Source organism: Dipodomys ordii, unplaced genomic scaffold (assembly GCF_000151885.1).
Source record: "Dipodomys ordii isolate 6190 unplaced genomic scaffold, Dord_2.0 Scaffold48, whole genome shotgun sequence".
NCBI lineage: Eukaryota > Metazoa > Chordata > Mammalia > Rodentia > Heteromyidae > Dipodomys > Dipodomys ordii.
The window spans coordinates 5,316,437-5,335,381 of record NW_012267264.1 but is presented as its reverse complement, the minus strand read 5'-3'; the positions used below and the strand labels follow the sequence as shown (position 1 = coordinate 5,335,381).

At 36.9% G+C, this 18,945-nt stretch overlaps 1 protein-coding gene across 1 annotated transcript in view; it reads right to left on the bottom strand.

The window, feature by feature from the left end:
* The window catches only part of Cadps2 (Ca++-dependent secretion activator 2), a 436,304-nt gene that overhangs the window by 39,598 nt on the left and 377,761 nt on the right, over window positions 1-18,945 (bottom strand). The window contains exons 21-24 of the mRNA XM_013019914.1: window positions 15,487-15,642; window positions 13,669-13,816; window positions 13,015-13,029; window positions 6,302-6,376 (exon numbers count right to left, since the gene is read on the bottom strand). Coding sequence (XP_012875368.1) covers window positions 6,302-6,376; window positions 13,015-13,029; window positions 13,669-13,816; window positions 15,487-15,642 — 394 coding nt within the window. The remainder of the gene's footprint in view (window positions 1-6,301; window positions 6,377-13,014; window positions 13,030-13,668; window positions 13,817-15,486; window positions 15,643-18,945) is intronic.

Sequence of the window (18,945 nt, the reverse complement as noted above, 5' to 3'; positions counted from 1 at the left end):
TTGCCCCAGTCTACAGAATTGCAATGACAAAGTTTAATGATATATATTGTGTACCTAGCATAGAAGAAGTGTTCAATATATGCTATTTTTATTACTATTATTATCTAGTACCTAAGACAGAAAATGCAAAAATACAAGACATTTCAGCTTTTCTTCTCAGGAACATATAAACAACAAGGGGGAGAGACAAACACAAATGGAATTGGCATGCCCCCAAGTAGAGGTGATATGGGCCAATGCCAATGGGTACACAGTACCCTGAAACTGGAAGAGGGAAAGAATAACTTTTGGACTAGAGTCCAAGAGGACACCAGAGTTGGGCTGCATGACAGCAGAAAGGGGCAGAAGAAATGGTACTTGGGAAGCCTACTGAGAGATGAATTTATACCACAGGTCTCTCTAATGAGCCATGTGGCATTTTGTCTTCTCTTTAGAGTATGCAGCATCATTGGCTTAGATCCAAGTAAGATGCTACAGGACTTGTTACTGAGGACAAGATAAGGTAGAGGCAAAAGCCCCGTGGAATGCAAGATGCAGTGTGTGTGTTAGTATACTGGAAAAAATTATATTAAGTGAGGTAAACCAAACCCAGAGGAACAAAGGTTGCCCGTTTCCCTCCTTGTGGTAGCTAGAACGTGCCTACACTTCTATAAGTAAACACACTGGGTGATATACAAGCAGCTACAAATGAATTCACTGAAGTATAATAGCCTCCATGGAGAACTCAAATAGTATAATTCTGTAGAAAGATAAAGCCAAAGTCCTCCCACTCCCCGAAATAACTACCAGGAAATGGGTACTTGCAAGTGAGGAGGAGGAGGGCAAAGGAAAAGTGGTAGAGGAATGAAAGGGGAAGGAGGGACAATGTAGTCAACAATTCATTGTATATTTTATGCATGTTTTAAAGATGTGGTTTGCTATAAGCATGGCATGAGCCTCTCCTTGGGTCCTTCCTTATCCCAATGTCCCTCAGGAAGGAATGGTACAAGAGGGATTCTAAGGGATTATAGCAATTGCACCTCAGGGATCAACCAGATGAGCCACACAGTTCCTGCAGGAAGGTTTTCTTTGTAGGATTCTAGTTGAGGCCCAGGAGTTAGAAATGCTACCTTCAAAGCCAGATTCTATTAACACCAAGATTAATCATGACATTTTTCATTTGGCCTTTAATTGCATGAAGCAGCAAGATTCTAAAGGCATCCAGTGGAATGCTGTTCTGTTGCTGCATTTTTAATTGCTACCCATGAACTTTCTATAGCAAGCTCAGGGAGTTATAGAAATCCTTCTGCGTTTGCCTTCTTCTCCTGAGGGTGTTGGGCTAGAATCAAACACTGTAATATCTTTGTTTCCCTAGATTTTTTTTTACAAAAATTGTGCATGTTATGGGCTAGATTTCTTAAATAGCATTTGACACTTAGAGTCTGTCCGTGTTATTACTGACTTTGTCTCATGATACACAGTTTAAAAAAGTTAAAGATGAAAGAAAGAATTCTGAAAGGACTGGTAGAGTGATACATGAGAAGTACCATAAGGCATATTAGTTTAAATTGTCTGTTGGTTTTTATGATTTTTATTAAGGACAGATGATAGGTATGGAATGTAGAGCTATAAATTCTTTTTTTTTTTCTGGTCATGGGGCCTGAACTCTGGACTGGGCACTGGCCCTCAGCTCTTCAGCTCAAGGCTAGTGCTCTACCACTGGAGCCACAGCGCCACTTCCAGCTTTTTCAGCTTATGTGGTGTTGAGGAATCGAACCCAGGGCCTCATGCATGCAAGGCAAGCACTCTACCACTGAGCCACCTTCCCAGCCCCCATAGAGCTATAAATTCTAAGGAGTGGATGGGAAAAGAGTCTAGCTACACACTGATGGATACCATCTACAGAATTATCATTTCCTAGTAATCATGATATTCATGAAGTAATTAAAGGATGGTTCCTTTACTTACACGGCAAATCATCAAACTGGCTGCAGAGAAGACAGTTATTTATACAAAGGCTTACCATAAAATACTGAGTATATTTTTGGGGTAATTGGTTATGCGATTGGAGATATCTATTAGCAGATGCTCTGTTTTGTTGGTTAAGATCAGGATTATTATCAACATGGGAGCAAAGTATTATGGACTGGGAGAAAACAATATTTTTCCATCTGAACCAGAATGCTAATGATACAATACAATGGTCTTTCTCCATGTTCTTTTCCCAACTGTGGATTTACTGTTTTGAAGTTCTGTTCTAATTCCTAAGAGGTCTTTCTAGATTGAGAATATCCTCAAGAAAGATGAATAGTGTTTGACAACATGCATTTATTCATAACATATTTTGTTCTACAATCTCTAAAGACAATTTCCAAAATATTCCACCTAGCCTCAATGTTAGTGAATTTTCCACACTGTATTTTCTCCATTTTTCCCCTTTTTGCTTTCCCAATGGAGTGAACTATCTTGTTTCCTGTTTCTTCTGGGATATACGTCATCATACTGTTTGTCATTCCTAGCAAATACTTGGGATTGATCAAGCCCCTCTGAATATATGGCCTTGATTCCAAATAATAAGTAGATTTAATCAAATTAATTTCACCAAGCTGTTAGCAAGGTATTTTCACTAGTCAGGTTAGATTTATTCTCCATCTATCTTATTCTTTTTTAAACATACATACATATATATATATGTTATTGTAAAGATATTGTACAGAGGGGTTACAGTTACACGAGTAAGGCAATGAGTACATTTCCTATCGAACATTGTTACCTTTCCTTTGTTTTTCCTGTACAATCCCTTCCCTCCCTCCTTCCTTCCCTCCCTTACTCCTCCCCACCCCCAAGTTGTAAAGCTCATTTTCAACATGTTGTCTTGTACATCTCATTGTTATAATGGGTCAACCTGTATCATTGTTTCAGCATTTTATTCTTATGAGAAATTTAGGGAAAATATTCTAAGCTATCAGAAAGAGTGTGTGTGTACTTGTGTATATAACTATGTATCTGTATCTATTTACTCACTGGGAAAATGTTTATTTTGTTTTAACTCCCTTTTTACAATAGCTGGAGATGTAGGAGTTTGAGCAACACTATGATGACTTTGAATTCATATTCTGAAATGACAGTTACAGGAATGCATTATAAATATTCCAAAATTTTAAATTCTTAGCTGTATTATTTGCCCTCACAAACTCTTACTCTCAACCTTTTAATTTTCTTTGGAATCTTCATCACCATGCACAATACATTCCATTCCCATCAACTGACCCTAACATTGTCCCCGCTCCTGTATTTTGCCCATGTTGGTCCCTAGTCACATAGCATATATAGTTGTGTGGAATAAACACCAAAGGACTGCCATATACGTTGGCCAGTAAAACTCAGATGTAATGAGGAAAGGAGTAAAGGATCAAAGCTACCGCTCATGTCTTCTTGAGTTCTAAGTGGTGGTGTGAATTCAGGCTAAGGACCTCCAGGGTAAGTCTTGGCTCCATGTTGGTATCTGTTTTGTAACCATGGGTCTCTCTTTTCTCATATGTGAACAAGGAGACTGGATTCTATTGGCCAGTCCTGCTTTCAAAGATAAAACCACCCAGATGGATCTGTAGGCCTCTTTCCTTTCGTAATTAGAACAGCTTTACTTTGACTGGCACTATATTTGGCTCTTTCGACTATCCTACACTAGGACTACTTTAATTAATTTTAATGTAAGGATAGTAATAAATGTAACATTTCTTCTCCCCTCCCTTGGCAAAACATTGTCACATTTTTTTCCTTTGGCAAAAAATGATCTAAGTCTCTTTCTGGCTGTAAGCACCTATGATGGTTCCCATTCTCCCTTTTTTAAAAAAATGTTTTCTACTTCATCTATGAAGGCTTCAATCTGATCTCCTGAGAGTAACAGTGACTGATGCAGCATCATTTTCAAGAGCTGAAATCTTGTTATCATTAATTTTTGCAGCCCACATCCCTGCTTCTTCTGAACTCCAGTACTTACATACCTAAATGTCTCCTTTGGCAGCCCTTCCCTCTTAAGGTAGCTCAATCTCAATGCATCCAAAAATGGCATCATGGCCTTGTCCAAATCTCTTATGCAACAGGCTTAAGGGTAATTCTTACTGGTGTTTCTTTCCACATTACTTAACTGTGTTTATGTTACCTTTGACTGTCCAGAGTCCATGGAAACAATTTCCTGACACTCCTGCGCCTGTCTGTTTGCTATGAACTTTGAGACAAATCTTCTTATTGCAAACATTACCTTACTTTCTTCTCTTCCAACTCTTCTGTGTCTTCCCATTGCTTTTAGGGTAGACTTTAAGGTCCTTAGCACATGCTACCGCTGAAGCTTTACTTTTAGTCAGACCTGGGTGCCTTTAGTGTCTCCTACAGAATTACTATTCTTGAACCTCTTTTTCTTGGTTAACTCTTTTATCCTTTGGAATTCAGCTTAAGCTTTATCTTGAGAAAACTTTTCCTTTCCTCTAACTAAACAAGTCACTTTATCATAGGTATTTGTGATAACCTGACATGTTTGTCTGCATGTAATTGTATGTTTGTTAGTGTATTTCTCCCAAAGGTCAGGATTCCCCAAGGAAAGGCATCTTGTCTGTTTTGCTCAGTACTTTATGCCTGGCACACAGCTAGTTGCCTCTTGAACCTCTGTGATGTCTATGGCCATGAATTTCAATCCTTTTCTTTGTCCTTGCTTTCATGATCAACTCAATCACATAATCTATATTAATAACACAGAATTTTTATGAAAAGGCGTCATTCCATGTTCCATGTTATAAACAGAACAGAGTGAGAAGAGTGGTGGCAGAGAATGTTTCTTCATCATTTTCTAGATACGCTTTTATCTTTTCTTAATGGTGCTCAGGTGGAAAGCAGTCACTATCTGTGACGAAAAGCAGTGTACACAGCACCATGGAGAAAGAGAACGAGATTCCTCTCTTACTCTCCCAGGGAGAGGTATGTGACCACATGGTAAGTGCCACTGGAAGTACTGAGTGAGGAGCAAACCTTGCCCAGCAGGTGAGATGGTTTCAGTAAAACAGAAAAGTCTTCTAGTCAAATTGTAAGAGGAAATGAAGATAGGGTTCTCCAGGCAGGGATAGCATTGTGAAACAGCACGGAGTTCTGGATAACAGAATGTGGGAGGCCCAAAGGCTTCAGATGTCGGTGTGAGAGTTTCAGGAGCATGAGCAATGAGACTGAAGAGACTTGGAGGTGGTGCTAAAAGCTTTACTTGTGGGTAAGCCACTTACAAACTGTATTCTAGTAAATTTTCATCTCTGATAAGCTAGTATTTGGCATTATTAGGTATGCTGTAGTAAGGGGTCTTAGGACAGGTTAAGTGTAGGAATACTTCAGGCTTCTTCAACTCATTATTGTGAACCTTAAAACCCAGTGTATCTCAAAAGCATTAACAACCTCTTATATTGATGGGACTCATAGACAAAGGCACTGCAGGTAAAATTTAGAAAATGATGATACACAATGATCAGGAACGTCTAAAATGTGCATGATGCACTAGTAAGAATTGACAAAATTGATATTTGGAAAGGCACTCTGGCCATCAGGTAAGGAGCTAATGGACGGATGGAGGGACATGTTGAACATGAATGAGGCAAGATCGCAAAAGGAGAAGCGATGGGAGTTTACAGAAGGGTGGCAGTGCCAGTGAGAATGGACTGGAATTGGAAAGGTCCATGTAGGAGAGTGATTCATTAGGCCCCAGGATCCTCTTGTATGATAAAGGATCCTAGAATAAGGATATTTAACAGTGGGATGATTATTAATACTAGTGGAGACAGTAAAGAACATGAAACACTTATAGTGGGGGTGGCATTGGTGGAGATGTATAGACAGCTATTGGGAATATGGGTTTACAAATAGTGAGAGCATAGGAAAGAAAAAGAATCTCCCTAGGAGAGTAGACAAGCAATGACCACTAGGAAAGAATCAAGCATAAGTAATTCATTGAACCATCATATCTAAAGATGAATAAAGGGGACAAAACACACCCAGAGGTTATTCAAAATAATCAAAGAAAATAATAAATTGACAAGAATTATATATATTAAATAAAGGAGTGGACTGGATAAACGTTTTTATTTCCTTAGGTAAAGAAAACACTTTATGATTCAATAATTCTTGAATATCTACAAGCACAACAATTACTTGTAAGCTGACAAACTGCAGATTTCAATGCCTTACTCTCCAATCGTTCTGAGTCAGAACTTCTGGAACAAGGGAAGTAATATGTAAGTTTAAATAATCATCATGGTAATTTGAATAAGGTGAATAAACAACATATTACCTTTGAAACTAGCATTGAAATGATTTCTTTAACGGTGTTGTCAATCAAGTCGTCTATTTTCGAATGGTACTGTTGCTAGACATTAAAAGACAAAGATGTATTAGTGGATATCGACACAAATCTTTTGTCATATGTCACAAATGCTCCAAAGCTACTAGTTATGACATATCAGATTTACTTAAAATGATCATTTGGAACATGAAAAGAACAAAACCTTGAAAATGATCCACCCAATCAACACTTTCTACATTGTGGGTTGAAAATTTTCCCATGTGCACTGTTGCGTTAAGCAGCTAATGGGGTTATTATTTAGATGAATTGAGTTCTTAGTCTTATTCAGGCAGAGGAATGTGAAGGATACTTTTTGTCTTCTCCTCTGTAATTAAGGTGGCCCTGTATTTTTCTAAAGGGTTGGTTTAGCTGGAGAAGCAAAAAGACCAGAAAAAGATTTAATTAATACAGCATTTCATGTCTGACAACTCTCATTCATAAGTTATTTTAAAATGTGTCTCTAGGAATAAAATTAGCTCCCTATTGTTCTCCCTAAAAGGAACTTTTTCTCAGCGCAGGGAGCAGCAGCTTATACAATTCTGACAATATACCCAAGCAAGAGCAAAATTAAAATTTCATCAACAAAGGTGAATAGATGGTAACAAATTAATAGGCCACAAAAGGTACAATGAAACAGCACTCACGCCCCATAGTTTTCATACTGCTTCTTCATGAGAAAGATGCCTTTAAATAAATACAAAAATGATGTATTTCAAATAAATCTGAAAGACTCCTCTTTTTTTTCTTTCTTTAGAAAATATAAGCGAAAGGACCATTTTTAAACCGGTAGGAGCGTGAGGTTGGGCCTCCATGGCATATGGAATCCTATCCATTTAAACAGTATTTCTTGCTGTAGAAGCATTTATCTGACAGCAGATTGTCCCCAATGGCCACTTCACAGAAAATGTGACTTGTAAAGACTAACCCTGTCCTGATGATTCAAGCCTTCTTAGAACAGCAGACATAATGCACGGAGTAAAAAGTATTCAGGTCAGCATAAACACTGGACCAACTTAACAGCTGCTGGTTGAATGGTTTCCTAAGATGTAAGTTTTTGAAGGCTATTTTTCCTGCCTTCTGAAAACATGTCTCAAAGTTTCCCCACAGAACAAAACATCAACTTAGGCCTGCCTTGGACTACGGAGAATGATCCCTGCTCCTTCAAGGGCTCTGACAGTTATAAGTGGTCATCATCCACTTGAGTAAATAACAAAGGAAGCAGAATCTTGGGAGCCTTCAGATTATTTTCTTTTTCACTGCATATGTGTAATGACAGAGGGCTAAAATTAACCCCAATATATGACAGTTGAAACTCATAGGCACATATTAGACCCAGTGAAGCTTGTCTGGCTCAATTAAAGCCCCACTGAGTTCCAAAGCTGTGATCCTTAGACGACAAATAGATTCAAAACATAGAGGGTGAGTGGATTCCTATTACACTAGACCTTTTGGAACAGTTAGAAGATAAAGCAAAAACAGAAAACAAAACAAAACAACAACCCTCCTGCCCCTCCCCCCCAAACCTGAGCAAACTGGCTGGTAGTTAAGGTTATAAGGAATCTAAATGATCAATAACCTTGTGAGCCTGGCAGGCAATCACATGAACATGTCTGAAGCCAATTGAACAACTCTAATGACTAGGCTGGTTGTTAGGGTGAGGTCCAACTGATACACCTAGAATAAAGGATCCCTAGTGCCTGGCCGAAAGCTATGCAACTGACTGTGTAGTTGAGGGGCTTATTCAAATGAACTCCACTAAATTCCTTTCAGATCCTCAGGCTCCAAACCTGTGGTCAAGAAGGAAGAAGAAATGCAATATCCTGTCCCTGTTCCACTGTATAGTGGAGGCAGAAATGATACAGGAGCTAAGAGTTCAAGTTCCTATTTCCATCTAACATAAAAGGCCCTCCAAAGTGCAGAGTGGATATTTGAGGTACCTAGATCTGCAAAAAGGTTACTTTGTTTTGAAGATAGATAGGATTTTAGCCTTAATGCTTAGCTCTACTTCTCATCAATTCCAATTTTTTTTAACTCAAAAGGAATACATTGTCATCAGATAGTTATTTAACTAAAATTAGAACTTGTACATGTTGAACTTTTGGGTTGCAATGATTCCATGATGCATCACTAAAGAGATCATTTATACTCATTTTACTGAAAAAACAGATAAACCCAACAGCCACCAGGAGCCAAGAAAATCTGCTATAATATATATCCTTACATAGTTGCTTTCTGTGACTCTTATTCTGGCCAAAAACAGTGGAGAGGAAATAGAACAAAGGAGAGGAGGAAAGAAGAAGGTAAGCTTGAGAATGTATTAATAAAGTTAAAAAGGAAGGAAGTATTCATCTTTACCCAAGAGGCAAGCCCAAATAATAGGAGGTTAGTTAGGTTTCTATGAGATTCAGTTTTGTAAATTTATCTTATTAGATCTAGGTTTCTATAATATGAAATTCACCTTTGTAAATTTATCTCATAGTATAATAGTAATTATTAGGAACTTTTAGAATTTGTCCTGGCTGTACTGTTGGTGGAGATGGTCTAGGAGTGTGTCAGAATGTGGCCTGAAAATTCTTATTTCACAGTTATTCTATAAGGGCAATAATTCATATATATATATATATATATATATATATATATGTATGATAAACACAGATAGCCCCAAATAGATAACAAATAACTAACACCAGAATTTATCTGTGAAAACATTATATTGCCTAAGTTAAAATTGATATTTTGCTTTTTATTCAGATGGCATTATCAATAAAAAAATTAGTCTTTCTCCTAAAAAATACCTATACTATTACTACTACTACTACTACTACTACTACTACTACTGTTATTATTATTATTGCCAGTTCTGGGGTTTGAACTCAGGGCCTGGGCACTGTCCCTGAGCTTCTTTTGCTCAAAGCTAGCATTCTACCACTTGAGCTACAGTACCACTTCTGGCTTTTTCTGTTTATGTGGTGCTAAGGAATCAAGCTCAGGCTTCTTGCATGCTAGCACTCATGTAGGCAAGTACTCGAAGCTACATTCCCAGCTCTACAATTCTTATTAGAAGATTTTAAATTGAATTGCCAGTCCCACATTTCATAGCTTTAGTTGATTCCAGCCTCTTCCTTCTTTCTTTTTTGTTGGTTATGGGGCTTTAACTCAGAGCCTGGGCACTGTCCACGAGCTCTTTTTGCTAAAGGCTAGCACTCTACCACTTTGAGTCATGGAGATAAAAGACCCACAGACTTTTCTGCTACAGCTGACTTTGAAACTCAATCCTCAAATCTCAGCCCAATCCTCAAATCTCAGCCTTCTGAGTCACTAGGATTAAGGGTATAAACCACCAGTGCCTGGCACCAACCTCCTTCTTAAACTAATTATGTCCTTATTTACTCTCAAAAGCAAACTGTTTCTGTCCTGATTTTTTCAGCAAATGATTCTGAACTTACATTAAGTTAACCATTGAGGAGTTCTGACTTTACAGAATCCATGCATATCTAAAACTCTGGCCTCCCTATGGTTAAGTGAATATAATCATTTGCCCTGATTGTTCTTACACAAACAAATAAAAAAAAGGAAGACTGAACAAACATAAGGGTAGCTTAGACTTCTTTTTTTGGGGGGGTGGTCAGTCGTGGGAGCTGAATTCTGGGCCTGGGCGCTGTCCCTCAGCTCTTCAGCTCAAGGCTAGCGCTCTACCACTTGAGCCACAGCGCCACTTCTGGCTTTTTTTCTTTTTGCTTATGTGGTGCTGAGGAATCGAACCCAGGGCCTCATGCATGCAAGGCAAGCACTCTACTGAGCCACCTTCCCAGCCCCAGCTTAGATTTCTTTAAAGATGATATGCATCCCTTGGGATGCATTTTAAGAGGCTTGGATTGTTAATTTTTGGAATGGAAACCTTTTACATTAAGAACAAAACCTACAGACATAGGGCCCCTGCTCCCTTGAGTTGCTCCATGAATGTGTTCTCATCATCAATTGTCATCAAATGGAACTGTGAGATGAAGTGGCTCTAGGGGCAGTGCGTTCAGCTCCTACAGTCTGCTTTTCTCTAGCAAGGGATAACAAGGATTCTAAACACTGTGGTGGTTTTGTGATCTCAACATCTGTCCCTGAGGAACTGGCCTGAGACTGCTGACTCATTATACACAGCTGTCACATGAACAGATCATTCACTCACTAATCACTCCATTAAACCCTATTCTGGGGCCTTGGAGAGCATATTTGCATCATCATGTGGCATGTAAAAAAACAAATAGTATTTTCAGAGCACTGTAGAGGCTTCTGTGACACTGCGGTTAGACACAGGGAATGGTTTTATTTCAGCAATGACAACATAACTAAATAACTCAAGATTTCAGAAAGGTGATTTCCTTATAACTTAGAAATAATTTTTGCTAGGTTTAACTATGTATTATATATTTTACTTGGTTCCAAATTGTCCAGTAATCTAATTAATCAAGAAGTCTGTAGCTTTCTATAAAATGGTGTCTACTTATTCACGGGTACATGTAATATATTTACTAATTTGCAACAATAGCAAACTTAGCAAATAGGAAAGGCTTGTGAAATTATGTGGTCATATTTACTGGAGAAAAGCAAAGTATATGATTCATTTTTTTTGCACTTTTCAAGACTGCTAATGGGTTTTACACCTGCACATTTTGAACTATATGAATTGTGTGAAAGTTGTGGGGAACTAATTGTCTCTGGTGGGAAGGTACAGGTGCAGGTATAATGAACAATAGAACAATAGCAGATTTCTCTTCAGAAGCATTCAACTAGTAATATAAAGAACCATTTGGCCACAGAACACCGTTTGTCATTTGTGTGTATTGGCCTGTTTCTCTTTCTTTAAGGTACTAGATAGAGTTGTTTTTATTGGGGCTGAATTTTGAAAGCACTAAATTTTGAAATCAGTCTGTCCATTCACTTAATAAATAGTTACTAAGTGCCTGTTAAATGTGTTGGGTTCTGTGTTGTATATTAAAACATGAACAAATGGGACAAGTTTATATTAGTGGACAGAGGCATGATGATTCTATAATCTAGATGAGAATAGAATGGGCTTATAAAGAGACTTAACATTCTCAGGCAGACACTCAGACTGACATCTGAGTATTGAAAAACAGGAAGAGGTGATTAGGAGCCATTGGTGTACAAGCCAGCTGCCTACTCATTCAGATAATTACAGATAATATATCATGTCATAAGTGACCAAAGAATGATAATTACTGAATATTCTACAACACTTACATGTCAGTTACTTATGCATGTATTTGTAAGATTGTGTGCTCTAGTGCTAAAAGACATTTTGTTCAAAGAATGAAATGTGAGTGTATATACATAATTATAAATTATGACCAGATAGTAAATGTCCATATCTGAGCTACATAGGTATAAAATTCACAAAGAGTAGGCCTTCTTTTCTGTTTTGCAGTTAGCTAAATCTTTGTGTTTGAATTTTCAGCTTGGGCATTGTTGCCTACTGCCTTCCAGATGACAGCTATGAGACTTGGAAGACTTATCCTGGTCATAAAGAGGAAAGAGCCTTAAACAACAGCAACCACAATGGCAGAGTGCAATTTAGTCAATCTTGTATGCATAAAGGTTTGGAAACCATGTACCTCAGAGCTATGGTGTGTTACCTCAGGACAATCTTTCCTGGGAAGGGTGAAAGCTTCATGACCCTATCTCTGATGATAACAAGTCCCAGGTTACTGATAAAATGGACCTTGTGTGTGGCCTCCTAATACCAAGTAGTTGGGGGTTATCCTGATCTATGCTCTCTGTCATCTAAAGTTCCACACTTAATTCTTCTGGTATCTAAGGAAATATACACTTATGGCTATCTATGCTTGAAAATGTTAAAGTCTCACTGCTGCTAAGTTATTCAGATTTTCACTTGAAGGATGGTAAATTCACCTGGCTTTAAATTATTTTCTTTTAAAACCTAAGGAGAGGTTATAGATTCTCCTACTTAACAGGGAATTTTTTTCTTTGACATTATTTGGGGGTATATTTATATGTATTTTGATTTTTTTTGTCGTTCATGGGGCGTTATCCCTGAGCTCTTCAGATCAAGTGCTCTAGCACTTGAGCCACAGTGCCACTTCTGGCTTTTTTTCTGCTTATGTGGTACTGAGGAATCAAACCCAGGGCCTCATGCATGCTAGGCAAGCATTCTACCATTGAGCCACCTTCCCAGCCCCATACATGTATTTTAATATGTCATTGGGTTACTGCTTCTTTTGTTTGTTGTTTTTGATCAGTCGTGGGGCTTGAACTTAGGTCCTGCACACTGTTCCTGAGCTTTTGTGCTCAAGGCTAGCACTCTACCACTTTGAGCCACAGTTCCACTTCTGGTTTTTGGGAGATAAGAGTCTCATAGACTTTTGTGCCGCAGATGGCTTCAAACCATGATCCTCAGATCTCAGCCTGCTGAGTAGCTAGGATTACAGGTATGAGCCACCAGGCCCAGCTTGGGTTATTGCTTCTCCAACAAGCTGTTAGCCTTACACAGAAGCCAAACCTCCTGAAAATGGTATTCTAGTACTTTAACTTGAAAACATGAAAATTAAGACATAGATTTCTAAAAATAATAACTTGAATGACAATGTACTTCCCTTAAAAGAAAAAAAAATGAAAAAGGAGAGACTTACCCATTGACTACCAAACTGGATCACACCATGGGGGTGAAAATGACAATGGAAGATAACATGAGGAAAGAATAAAGAAATGATGAAAAAGTAACTACAATGGAGAAAAGACAACAGAATATCAACTTAAACAGATAACCTATGAAAAATATTTTTTACCCAATCACCACACTCAACAAAAACAAATCATGGGTAACAAGAAAATGGTAATTTTTGAATTTAAAACCAAACCAAACGCAAGTGTCAGTGACATAAAGGAATGCTACTTGACAACAAAAAGGCCTCATTTTAAAGTACATTTCTAGTTGATCTTTACAAAGTGGAAACTTTTGTGTAAATAAAGTATTTCATATGCTATTCTTTTGTTGGCTTGGTTTTATGGATGCAAAGTCTGGCTACTCAGAATTTGTGTACACAAAGCAGGTAGCTTTTTAGCTTTCTCATTTGCTTGTACAAAGCAAGGTTTATGTAAATACACAACACCTAAAAGGTATATTTGAAATTCAAAGGCCACTTGTAAAAATTTCAGGCAGCATTCATTAAAAAACAAACAAACAAAAAACAACAACAACAAAGACAAGCTGTCATGAACCAAATTTCCTCCAAGCCAGGACTCCCTGCATTACATCGGCACAGGAGATGCCCTTCCTTCCTTACCTCCTGCCCTCCATCCAGTGCACAGAGCTTGCTGCTTTGCTTTTTGGCATCCACTAATACATTAAACATGGTACACACAGAAGCAGGAATGCGCAAGTCAGTTGTTTTGTTTGCCTTCTGCAGCTTGAGTTCAAATGCAGTTCTTGTTCTAGTTATTAAAACATGAATTTAGAGTAAAAAAAACCTGACATACTTTGCCACTTGTTTTGTAAAAGTGAAATCAACACTACAAGATGATAATTTAAAACATTCAAATAAGGACTAAACAGTGTGACAGAGCCTGGGAGCTAGGGGGTGAGCTGGTCTCCTTTTCAGATTCCTTTTCTGAAAGGTCAGAGTGTCATATTTTCTACAAGAGCATTTCAAATGTTCTTTACCAAGTGATACTAGCTTTACACAGTCACTCAAAACAATACCACCACATAAACGAAGCTTTTTGTTATAGCTAATGTATCACATTTAATGAAAAATCATTAACTTTACTTAACTGCTTGAATTAATTTCCAAGTGGAAAAATCGCATACTTCTCTACTTTAAAGCAGAACAAATCCTCTATGTGAGAACTTGCCAAATTGAAAAAATGAACAAGTTTCAAAATCCATAAATATAAGCACGTACACTGAGAACATATAATTCGTTTCTCATTTAAGTTATCATGAGAACACTTGGAGTTGCCAGTCATTTTTTGAAAAAGAAAGTGCCTAACAGATCATCTGAAATTGGCTTTGCTAAAGTACTTAAAGACTAAATATTCATAGATCTGAGATAACAATTAGTTTGTTTAAACTAAAGAAACTGATCTATAGCCTTGCCTTAGCGGACCATTAAACATTATTCTAAGGACAGGTTTAATTTTGGCTTTTTGTATGTTTCTTTGTTTTATTTAAGAATTCAGAAACAGAGCTGGTGTCAGAGGCTCACACCTGTAATCCTAGCTATGCTGGAGGCTGAGATCTGAGGATTTATATTCAATGCTAGCCTGTGTGGTTAAATCCACGAGACTTTTATCTCCAATTAATTACCAAAAAGCTGGAAGTAGAACTGTGGCTCAAGTGGTAGATGGCTAGTCTTGAGCACAGGAAAAAAAAAACAACTCAGTAAGAGTGCTTACTCTCTAGTTTCAAGCCCCAGGACCAACACCAAGAAAAAAAAAAGAGAAGAATTCAGAAACATTTAGTTACCCTATCCATTGTTTGACTGTCATTCCAATGTGCTACCCCACTTTCTTTTGAGCAACTATAAACATAGAAAATGGGAAAAAATGATGCTTGATCAATATTATGTAAGGTCAATTTGTAAGAACTATTAACAAAAGAAAGCTCATAGGGAAGATTCCAAACTATCATAACTTGTTTCCTGTTAAGTGCTAGAGAATGCAAATAGACACATGAAATTCATCGTGGTGGATAGACAGTGCTAGAATATAGTGAGTAATCCCAGAACTGGTCAAAACTCTTTAGTTTGCCACATCATTCCACAGCACACAGACTTGATCAGCAGAACTTTTCCTTATGCCTCAAGAGAAAGCTCCTAGGGAATTTAAAGCACAATATTCCCACAGAAATAATGACTGACGGAGTAGAGGTGCTACTGATTAAGAGAATGGCTGGGAAAACTGAATCAAAAAGTATTATCAGAGCTATTGAATCCATTACATGGATTCCCAGAATTTAGGTCAGTGAACCCAAAGCCTATTCCATTTTAGACCAGTAGTACAAATGGAATTGTTTCTTGTGACAATTATGGAGCAGGTACTTGGTGAAATGTGCTATGCTGGTTGCTGGTATCTTAAGCAGTAATTTGAAAATGCATTTCTACCTTTTGACACAGGCTTCTATCATATCACTGGCCATTAGTTTAAGCCTTTGCTCTAAGTGGTGGGCAAATTCTTGTTCGGGCCAATGCAGATCAAAGACAAACATTTGCAGGGCATCCAGTTTCCAAAACAGGTCTTCAGATGTTGTTGAGCCATTGCTAGAACAAAAAGGGAAAACAAAGAATATTATGAACTTAACTACAGTTTAATTCTTTGGACCAACACTTTTTTTCCCTTTCTGTTTCTATCGCCTTCAGTGAAAAATATGTTAATGATCCAATATTTTCTTTGTTCAGCCTTCTAATTCTTCCTTCCTATTTCTTAAAATGTCAAGGCAAGGAGAACAAAATAGAAACATATGCAACAGTAAGCATTCATAAAAGCAATAGGTAACATGGAAGAGTACTTTACTAAGGAAAAGAAATGAGATTTTATAAATATAACATTTAACAATGTTTTTAAAATAATCTCAAAAATAAAGATGACTACCTAAAATTTTACATCAGAAAGTCTCAAAGCTATGCTTTATGCAAGAAAATCGATATGACAGCACTAGTAGCTTTACTTTCTTATATGCCTGTATGCCTTGACATCACATTGGCCTTTCTCTGCAGGTGTGCAGCATGCAGGCCCTCATATTGCTCCATGTGAAGTGACACAAGGATTGGAAATAATAGGCTAAGTGAAGAAGGAATCAGTCATTTGCATTTTGAAATGTATTGTGCCTTTTCTAGCTTATAACTAAAACCTAGATCAGCTTAAGATATGTACTGACAGAAACAATATTTAGGGTGCTCTGATGGTGGGGTAAAATCATGTATATCAAGTCTTTATATCTAATTGTGGAGCCATAATGTGGACGAAGGTAATTTGTAAAAGAATTTGTATAATATTTGGGCAAAGGATAGTGCTATTACTTTTCATTATCCAAGTATATAGGTTAGTAGAATGACAGATATTTAAAAGCAAAATATTCCAACAAAAACATTCTGAGACTCAACATACTAAGAACAAAGCAAAAGCAAAAAGCAAAAAAAAAAAAAAAAAGGCTGCTGTCTGCGCCATTTGTTATCAGCTTTTTAACAATTGCTTCACACATACTAAACTAACATTGATAGTTCCTTTTACAAAGACAATAAAAGAAATTAAACACTCATTTATTATAAGGGTACAGTGGAAAAAATTTAAAAGTGGTATTATTTTCAATAATCACACTGTTTAGCTAAATATATCTTAATTAGTTTTAGAAAAAGCACCCATTCTCTGTCTAATTAAAAGCTGTGTTTCTGCTCTCCACCTTGACCTCTGTGTCTTGGTTCCGTTACCCATCCAAGTAGCTTTCTCTCTTTCATTCCGTCAGTAACTCCTTGCGATCTCCTGGTCCAGACATGATGTTCTTAGAGTTAAGTTCTTAAGGGACCCATAGAACTTAATTCAGTGTTTCCTCATCTAAATATGTACTAAATAGACTATTCAATAAAAGTACCCAGCAGATACTCTTGCAAAAAATGTTTGGAAAGAAAAACTACCTTTATTCACCTTCTTTCAATATGTAACAAAAATACGAGGATAAAATCCAGATAAAAATCCTCCTTGCATATCCGTGTGGTTAGATTAGTAAATTAGAAGACACATGTACTAATTTGTTGTAATTGGCAAAGAAGCAAATCTGTTATGTGTGTGTGTGTGTGTGTGTGTATGTGTGTGTGTGTGTGTGTGTTTTACTTTGGATACATACCAGTTTTTAAATGTATGCCTTCTTTAACAAAAAATGAAAACAACAAACCAACATCAATACAAAGCTCTAAATATTAAATGCAAAATTCTATCAAAAATTGATTTCTGCAAAATATGTGACAAGTCTTTATAGAGAATATGGGTCTCTATAATTTTTCTTCTGTTTGAAGCTATGCTAAGAGTAGACAATAAATGCATTTAATTGGGAGCGTAATTAAGATAACAAGTGTTTGTTATAATTAATAGATAGATGAAAAATATGCAAGTAGGTTTTCTCTAGAGTTGGTATATGTAACCTGCAATTTATTCAGAAGCCTTTCATTTAAAATTATTTCTAATCAGTGACCTATTCCTAAAGGTATTATTAACAGATTAAATAATTCAAATGTGAATAATGGACCCTGAGATCATTTTCTCAATATGCCAGGAGGAAATTTTCATCATTGACATTAATTTCTAGACTAACAATTTTATATACAGAGAGAAATAAAGAGGTGCTACCTCTTGACTTTATTTAGGAACATATCAAAATGAGTACATAAAGATCGTCAGCGTATCTTTGTTTTATTAGGGACTGAATTCATGGCCTTGCTCTACCACTGAGCTATAGCCTTGCCTGGTTATGTATGTATGTATGTATGTATGTATGTGTGTGTGTGGGGGGGGGGGGGGGGGGGGGGTGTGTGCGTGCTCATGTGCGGGTGTGTATCTTAAGCAAAAGTTATACCTTAGTTCTTTTTAGGAGATGAAAATGTGTCTTGTTATTTGATATTTATGACAAAAATGGAATTGTAGCAACAACCTAACTTTGTGAGTGATTTTAGGGCATCATTACAAATAACGTAGCATTGATAAACTTAGAAAGATAATGTGGCACACTCATGAAAACATTCTTTTATTTTCCTGAAATCACAGTCACTTTATCTAGAAAGCTCCATTTGTCAGCAAGAATCTTCAGAAAATTAACTTTTAAGGGATAATGCCCACAGTAATTTCACTGGCTAGAATCCAAAGTTGTAAATAGATGAAAATAAGTAAGAATTATAGTATATACAATATAAAGAGGCAACAAAAATGAAAATAGATTTATTATCTTTCCCTTCCTAATTTCTGAGTACACACAGATATTCCTCTACATACTTTAATGGCAAAAAAATTTTTGTTTTTGTGTAGTATGAAACAATCCAGATGTAACATAAAATCCTGCTCACTAGATTAAAAGTCCAATGATGTTATTTGACTTGGAGACATATTGCTGAAACAATCCTACAAATTTCTGTTTGTTTCTTTGTTTTGGTTGTTGTCTTCTTACATATATATGTAAGAAGCTAGCCTGAATATAGCTTTGTTTGATTGTTGGCAGGAAAGAAAGGAAGCTTGTTCAGTTTTTCAGCAACCTATTCTCTAGAAGCAGAATAAACTGAAGAGAACGGAGAGATTTGGAAAGGTTGAGCAAAAATGGGTTCAATTTTTTTTCTCATTGCTCACTTGCTAAAAGATTTTGAACATGTTTTAGTTTTTAATTCCTCTGTGAATGTAGTTTCCCTTAACTATAAAATGTAGGCAATGACACTTAGCTTACAGAGGTGTGGTAAGGATTAAGTGAGATAAAGAATTTATCACTGTAACTAGAACACAGCACATTCTCAATAAATGGATAATTTCTCAATAGGAAAATTTCTAATATTCCTTTCTTTTTTTGTACTGGTACTGGGGTTTCAACT